The 8,348-nt window shown below is 44.4% G+C and overlaps 1 protein-coding gene across 3 annotated transcripts in view; it reads left to right on the top strand.

The window, feature by feature from the left end:
• The window catches only part of TATDN2 (TatD DNase domain containing 2), a 38,790-nt gene extending 34,154 nt beyond the window's left edge, over positions 1-4,636 (top strand). For 2 of the 3 annotated variants that reach the window (XM_023510711.1, XM_012802493.2), the window contains 4 exons: positions 909-1,036; positions 3,343-3,526; positions 3,955-4,131; positions 4,295-4,636. In XM_023510711.1, coding sequence (XP_023366479.1) covers positions 909-1,036; positions 3,343-3,526; positions 3,955-4,095 — 453 coding nt within the window. In that variant the 3' untranslated portion in view covers positions 4,096-4,131; positions 4,295-4,636. Of the gene's footprint in view, positions 1-908; positions 1,037-3,342; positions 3,527-3,727; positions 3,825-3,954; positions 4,132-4,294 lie in introns of those variants that run through there. The other variant, XR_002772226.1, reaches the window with a different exon arrangement.
• The last annotated feature ends 3,712 nt before the right edge of the window (positions 4,637-8,348 follow it).

Raw genomic sequence — 8,348 nt, 5'->3', positions numbered from 1 at the left:
CACCGAGCCATCTTTTTTCTTTTTTTATTGAATGGTAACTATGTACATTAATGCACTTCTAGGGTACAGTGTGGGGTTTTCACATGCAATCTGAAATACTTCCATCAAACTGGTCAACACAGCCTTCATGTCATTTTCTCAGTTATTGTTTTAAAACATTCACATTCTACCTCTTAGAAAGAGTCACTTGTACCCTCGTAAGATAAACCTCAGAAGTAATCCCTCCAATCCCCCTCCCTCCACCCATTCCCCCCTTTTTGTTGCAATTCTCATTGCTGTTTTAGCTGGCTAGGCCAGGTTTGAACCTGCTACCCTTAGTATATGGGGCTGACGCCCTACCCACTGAGCCACAGGTGCTGCTCTATTTATTTATTTTTTGGAGACAGAGTCTCACTTTGTCACCCTTGGTAGAGTGTCATGGTGTCGTAGCTCACAGCAACCTCAGATTCCTTGGCTTAAGTGATTCTCTTGCTTCAGCCTCCCAAGTAGCTGGGACTACAGGTGCCTGCCACAACACCCGGCTATTATTTTATTTTTCACTCTTTCTCAGGCTGATCTCGAACTCCTGAGCTCAAGCAATCCACCTGCCTCAGCCTCCCAGAGTGTTAGGATTATGGGCGTGAGCCACAGTACCTGGCTCATAATTTAAATATATAGAATTTGGGCAGTGCCTATAGCTCAAAAGGGTAGGGTGCCGGCCCCATATGCCAGAGGTGGTGGGTTCAAACCCAGCCCTGGCCAAAATAAATAAATAAATAAAAATAAAATAGGGGGAGTGTTGCCATACTGTTTAAAAAAAATAATATATAGAATTAGAGACGGCGGGAGTGCCCACTGGACTGGGTGTTCAGAGGTAACAGACTTATAAAGTGCCACTAACCAGCAGGTGTTGTCACTGTGTCTTCTAGGTATTTGAGAGACAGCTACAACTAGCTGTGTCTCTAAAGAAGCCTCTGGTGATCCACTGCCGAGAAGCTGATGAAGATTTGCTGGACATCATGAAAAAATTTGTGCCCTCTGACTACAAGATCCATAGGTTAGACAAGGCTGGAACTTCAGTGGGCACATGAAGGAAACATCCCTCTGTCTAGGATGTTGGAAAAATGAAAACTTAATGAGAGAAATCATAATCTGTCTTTATATATGATATGCTATCTATACTATTTATATACTATCTTTTCTAAAGAATTATCAGGCTGAGCTGTATGAAATTGCTTATAAAACAGCAACTCTAAATGGTTTAAGCTGAAGCCCTGAATCATGAGTGAGCAGAAGAGGCTCTCATGATCCCCTTCCTGGGTGGTGGGCTGACATGGAGTTTCAGTTCTCAGAAATGAGGACTGTTGGGTGGTGCCTGTGGCTCAGTGGGTAGGATGCTGGTCCCATATACCAAGGGTGGTGGGTTTAAACCTGGCCCCGGCCAAACTACAACAAAAAAATAGCTGGGCATTGTGGCAGGTGCCTGTAGTCCCAGCTACTCGGGAGGCTGAGGCAAAATAATCGCCTAAGCCCAGGATTTGAAGGTTGCTGTGAGCTGTGACATCATGGCACTCTAGTGAGATTCTGTCTCTAAAAAAAGAAATGAGGACTGTTCTTGGGGCAACTTCTATGGGGTCCAGTGGTTTAGCACACAGTGAACATTTTAAGGTACTTGAAAAGACATTTTCTTTCCATTTTTGAATTTAAAAGCTTCTTTCCCTTCAGTTAATCATTAAAGTGGAGGATGTGTTTTATCTAACTGGCATCTAGGAGTTTAAGTTCAATTTGGTAAACTCTCTGTGAACTCCTAACTCTACCACATGTATGCCCTACAAGGGGCATTGGCTTTGCTCTGGGAACATCTGGAGATGCTGCCAAGAAAGATTGCTGGTGGCTTCTGTGCACATGGAGTGTGGGACTGAGGTGGGCCCAGGTGCTTTGAGAGTCAGAGCAAAGGCCATCCAGTTCAGCCTGATGAGAGGCATTAGGAGGTGATGCCTGAGCTCGCTCCTTAAAGATGAGTGAGGGTCGGCACCTGTGGCTCAAAGGGGTATGGCACTGGCCCCATATGCTGGAGGTGGCGGGTTCAAGCCTAATCCTGGCCCAAAACTGCAAAAAAAAAAAAAAAAAAAAGACTGAGAGAGGGGTTAAATCAGTGTTTCTCAACCTTCCTAATGCCACAACCCTTTAATACAGTTCCTGAGGGGTGAGAACTGCTGAGTTAACTGAAAAACACTGTCCAGAACCCTTGGCAGTGGGCAGGGAGGAGGGGGCTGCCTAAGCAGAGCCAGTGAAAGCTCTGACCCCCTGGCTGTGGGCTGTGCACCAACGGTGAGGTGGTCACTTGGATCTCCTGGCTTTGGCTAGCTTTTCATCCCTTTATTTTGGGCTGCCTTTAAAGGAAATGTAATGGTGGCCAGTAGACTAGGGCTGAGATGGCCCAAAAAGGTGTTACGGTTTGAGAAAGCCCTGAATTTCCAAATTGGTTAATAAACATATATAGTACTAAGAACATGAATGGGTATCAAATTAAGAGAAGAAAATTCATCCATGGCTTGGCGCCTGTAGCTCAGTGAGTAGGGCATTGGCCACATAAGCCAAAGCTGGTGGTTTTGAGCCTGGCCCTGACCTGCTAAACAACAATGACAACTGCCACCAAAAAACAGCTGGGTGTTGTGGCGGGCACCTGTAGTCCCAGCCACATGGGAGAATTGCTTAAGCCCAAGAGTTTGAGGTTGCTGTGAGCTGTGATGCAGCGGCACTGTACCGAGGGTGGTGTAGTGAGACTCTGTCTCAAAAAAAAAAAAAAAAAAGAAAAAGAAAAGAAAATTCACCTATAAGTGGGACTATGGAAATAGTCTTTGGGATGAGTTGAGGCCTGGAGGGGAGCTGGGGGATTACCTTTCCGAGTATTTCAATTTTTTGTTTCCTTTCACTTCATTTGATTACACTGGCATAGTTTTACAGTGTACTCTTAGACTTAGTTGTAGTCTAAGAGGGCCCATGGGTTTTCATTTCTTTTTGTTGTTGATTGTTTGGTTTTTTGCTTTTTGGCCCATGGTTTTTCATTCTGCTTTTCTTTTGCTGTTATAAGCATACGCTACTCCTATACCATTGCTGTGTTTTTGTGTGGTCATTTCAAGTGCAGTGTGATGAGTGGTGGCTGAGTAATGCTCACACAGTGTCATCTTGGCTCTTACTCTGTTGGAGCCAGCTGTTGTCTGTATTTATTGTAGAGCCATCCCTTGGGGGCAGTTTCTCTATATCTGGAAATTATTGAAAAGGGGCACTAGGGCTAGAGGGGCTTAGGGTTGCTGCAGAGGGGACTATGAGCAATCGATGACCTGGAGTTCTCTCCCCCAGGCATTGCTTCACTGGCAGCTATCCAGTCATTGAGCCCCTGTTGAAGTACTTTCCCAACATGTCTGTGGGCTTCACGGCAGTCCTGACATACTCCTCTGCCTGGGAGGCCCGGGAAGCTCTGAAAAAGATCCCGTTGGATAGAATCATTGTGGAAACTGATGCTCCCTACTTCCTTCCTCGCCAGGTAGGGGTGTCTTTGGGATGAGTTGAGGCCTGGAGGGGTGAGGGTGGGGAGGTGGGTGGTCACCCTTATAAGGTTGGCAGGGCCAGAGCCCCAGTGACTTCTAGGTCCCACCCTGGGCTATGCAGATGTCTCCTTATTGTTGCTCTACAGAACCAAAAGTCTAGGGGGCTGAGAAGCTGAAGGGTAACCACTCTCTTCCAGGCAGTGCAAAGCCCTACCCTGTAGAGGGTAGTCCAAGGAAGCGTGGGACCCTGCTCACCCAGAGCCCCCATGACTAGGACTCTCCCTGCACCTGCAGGTAAAGGGGTCTCTACAGGGCAGCCCCAAAGAGGTCCTTGCTGGGGAAGGGACAGGGAGGGAGTTCTGTATTATGCTTCTATGTTATCACAGAAGACACAGTGATGTTATGAATTCTTGGTGTCTTCCAGGTTCCCAAAAGCCTTTGCCAGTATGCCCACCCGGGTTTGGCCTTGCATACAGTTCGAGAAATTGCCAGGGTAAAAGACCAACCGCTCTCCCGCACCTTGGCTGCTTTGCGTGAGAATACCAGTCGCCTCTACAATCTGTAAGCAGAAAGTACACGATCAGGAGTTTTCCTGGAAGAGGTCAGAAAATTTACATTAAATGTTTTTTAGAAATCAGGACAAACAAGATTTTTGTTGCATTCTCTTAATGTAGAGATGTAAACTTAGGGGGAGCATGACACTCGATTTGTCTTAAGTGAGCTTGGTTTGGAACCTTCTTCCTTTTCTCTTCCAAACTCTCCAGGGCGACCAGCAGCCTGATGTAACATAGGCTGGGCTTGAACTCTGCCTGTGTCCCAGGTCAAGGATATGTTTGGAGAGCCCATTGGAACAGAGAAACCAGGACAGGATGTTTTCCTCGAAACCTCGACATAAAGCTTCTGGCTGGTGGATGGGGTGGGGTGGGTGGAGTGGATGTGGGACAAGGGTTAGGGGAACTGCCCCAAGTAGTATCAGTATTTTGCCACCCAGCCCGAATACTCCAGGGTAGGCAGTGAAGAAGAAGAGTTTGCCAATCCAAGTCCTGTTCTCTGCAGCCTGTATTTTTGAGCAATCTGTGAATAAAGTCACCCTCCTTCTCGGCTAAGCACATGTGGGTGTGTAACTCAGTTCCTGGTTCTCAGTTCTAAAAATGAACTCCTAAGTGGGAAATTTCTTGGGAAATTCACTGGACACCTGTCTCAGAAGTTTATTTTCTTGCAATTAGTGAAGTCATCCTCCTTTCTTTACTGGATAACTCTTCAATTTGGCTGTCACTGTTCCGGTATCAACTCCAGCATCAGCATAGGCGGAAGGACTTCAGCTGCTGGTCTCAATGGTTCTGCTGCCATCAGCATGGAGGTGTGCAGAGAGGGGCGCTCATTGTCCATGGAAATCCTGGCTCATGGAGATCCAGGGCAGACTGGGGGACTCAAGGAAGAGGGCTTCTTGAGGAAGAGGACCCCAAAGGAGATACTCCCTGCTTAACTGTGCCCCTAGGACTGCTTATTGGGTGTGTTAAGTGGATAAGCATTCAGTTTACAGCAGAAACTACCTGCTAGGTTGGTGTTAGGGGTTCCAGCCTCCCTTTTTGCCCTCTTTGGAACACTTGACCAAAAGTAATCCTTTTGTTTCATTTCATATCACAGACCTTGTGTACCCCACCAAGGTTGAGAGGTAAATCAATTTCATTTTCCAAAGTTCTGCTCATGTAGCTCAGCCATGTTATATTGCCTGTGCAGAACAAGCAGGCCTGCTGTTTATAAATCAGTCCCTCTCCTGCCTCTCCTTGTCTTCCTTGCCTTTGCCTCTTCTGTGTTTTGTCTTTTTCTGTGTTTTAGAAGTGAGAGCCTCTCCTTCGACTTTTGAGCAATCATGTCATCTTATGTTCTAAGCCCAGCTCTGCTCCCTGCTGGTGCCTTGTAAAGGTATATTCATTATAGGCCCTAAAGGTTATAATGGTTGAGGGTTAAATGTGAGGAGAGCTCTGCACTGTATTTATAAAGGATTCTTCACCCTCTTCTCCTTCAGTGAAGATAGGGCACTTGGAGTTCCTTATCTGTTTCTTGGAGAGTTAAATTGTAAAATCCATCATTTAGCCCAGGTGCGGTGGCTCATGCCTATAATCCTAACACTCTGGGAGGCTGAGGCGGGTGGATTACATGAGCTCAGGAGTTCAAAACCAACCTGAGCAAAAGTGAGGCCCTGTCTCTACTAAAAATAGAAAAACTGAGGCAAGAGGATCACTTGAGCCCGAGTTGGAGGTTGCTGTGAGCTATGACACAATGGCACTCTACACAGGGCAACAGAGTGAGACTCTGTCTCAAAATAAAATCTATCATTTACGGTGGATTCCTCTGGGTGTTTTTGGAAGGCACATTTGAGCCTTGTAGGCTAAAATGGAATGTATGTAATGTTTCATGTCTAGTATTTCTATCTTGCCTGGATAGTAACTAGCCTGGAAAGTAGGCCTTGGTTCACTGTCCATCTTCCATGGATCAGCTGTGCTGTTATGTCGCCTGTGCCTCAAATTTGCCCATGTGGGGAATCAGAAGGACATTGATCCTCCCACTTGGAAGACTTGTGGGACTGCTAAGTATATCAAAGTGCTTTGTTGTCACCCAAATGAACTGCACCATACCCATCTCCTCTATAGCAAGCCCTTTAAGTCAATACTGCCTCCACATGAAACTGACTTCCCTGCATTAGAGGATGAAAAAACTAGAATGATGAAATGACTAGCCCATCGACTCTGGACCGATGCAGTCCACCTGCCAAGGAAAAGCACAAGGTGCTATCTACTTTTCTCTCTAGGATTTAGGATTATCATTTATGTGTTCTTGAAACTTACCTGTGTGGGCGTGAAAGCTGGTTGGCATTGTTTTTGATTCCCTTTATTTTTGGATGGCTGACTTGATTTTGCTGTGCTGCTGGAATGCTCTGTATCAGTTCCCTGTTTGGCCATCTTTTTCTGAAAATAAAGTGATGGATTCTCTAGCCAATTCTTAGGCTCTCCATATTTGTGTAGATTTCTCTGAGTGATACAGTGGTTTAGTCTGGATGGCCAGTTCTGTAACCTGAGTCTCCTAATATCTGGAGACTTTCTTGGGTATATGTGTATTTCTCTAAAATTAAACTGTATGTAATAATATATGATACTTTAAAAGTTTTGCTGCCTTGGAGCATTTGAAAAGTACATAGATAGCTTTTCTTTTTTTGTTTCCAGAGCAAGGCAGTAGGAGGAAGGAAAATGTAGACCCCAGGGGTGTTGATGAATCAGTTCTACTGTGGGCTTTAGAATGAACTCCTGATTGCCTCTGGGTAATTTTGGAGGAAATTCTGTTTTGCTACTTGCAGTCAGTCCTCTTATTTTGTAGTAAGGTATTTCTGAACACAATGCACAAGCCAAAAACTAAACCTACGTGTAAAAGGAAGGTTTTCTGCCAAGAATGCTAAACAAATTCAAAATCTGTTGCTGCCTCGTTTTTCAGAGGCAGTTATTGATTGTGTATTTTCAGCATAGTCCTTAATTTTATCTCAGTTCCTTCCCAGTTGAACCCACAGTTGACACAGGGATAGTTTATTGTGGCTAAAAATCTGCTCTTGACTTTTTTGACATTTCCATCTTTCTGTATTAAGTTTGGGACTGATAGTAATCATTTACTGTCAGCACTTTCATGTTTGCCATTTTATAAAATAGGGCAAATAACCACTGGAATATACAGTGATTGAGCAAGCACCCTGTCAAAGATGGTGATTAGTAGCTACTCAGTCCTTCTCGTGGTCTCTGTAACTGCTCATTTGTATGTGACATTGAAAGTGTGGTCAGAGTAAGGAAGGTGACACAGTGCACTTGTTTCAGCTCTTTTGTCGGCCCTGTGTCATAGAATTTCTGACCACCCATCTGTGAGTGTATAATAAGTTAAATACATATGCTATTACACTTAATTATAAAACAAAGTAGAAGTTTTTTCATAAGGAGAATTTTTTTCCCTCCAACAAATACCTCACTCACCCAGGGGTACATACATCCCACTTCAGAAATCCTTCAGTCTGGTATAACATGTGAAGGAGTAAGTTTAAGAAAGCTGACATAGGAACTTATTTGAAATGATGTTTTCTCAAGCATGTCCCTGAACCATTTCCCTTGATAAGCTTTATTTCTGATGACTATTTACTTGAAATTTTCTTCACCCCACCACCAAGTTCACCCGGTGTTTTATAAAGAAAAATTATTAACCCCCAGAAATCCCTTGGATCCAAGACAACAGAGTAAGGGAAACAACATTGATTGAGAGGTAGTAGAATATGATGGGAAAAGTATGCACAGAAGTGCTACAGCCCTGCTGGTGTGTCTACCACATATTTGCTGTGTGACCTTGGGAAAGTTACTTAATTTCTCTGAACTTTAGTTTCTTCCTAATTGATAGGCTTGCTGGGGTAGTTACAGTAATCTATTGAAATATCTAGAACAGTTCCTGGTACACAGCAGAAGTGTAGTAAATGGTGACTGTTAATAATAATTGAATACCCTCCATGTGCCAGGCACTGAACCTGGTACTCCCTGTGAGATAATCATGTTTAGTCCTGACAGTAACCCAGCAGGGTAGGTATTTTACATTTGAGGAGCCTGGTCTGGATCACATAGCTGATACTCAAATTCAGTTCTGAGACCAAAGCCAATCATTGCTTTGCATCAGATTTTGTCACCTGGCACAGGTGAAAGTAACCAGAGTGAGTGTCCAATACCTGTTTTTTTTTTTTTGTAGAGTTTTACTTTATCACCCTCCTTAGAGTGCTGTGGCTTAGGTGATTCTCTT

The sequence above is a fragment of the Otolemur garnettii genome, unplaced genomic scaffold (assembly GCF_000181295.1).
Source record: "Otolemur garnettii isolate 467f Iridium unplaced genomic scaffold, OtoGar3 scaffold00015, whole genome shotgun sequence".
NCBI classification, from domain to species: Eukaryota; Metazoa; Chordata; class Mammalia; order Primates; family Galagidae; genus Otolemur; species Otolemur garnettii.
Note: the sequence above shows the minus strand (reverse complement) of the source record. Positions and strands in the feature narration are given on the sequence as shown.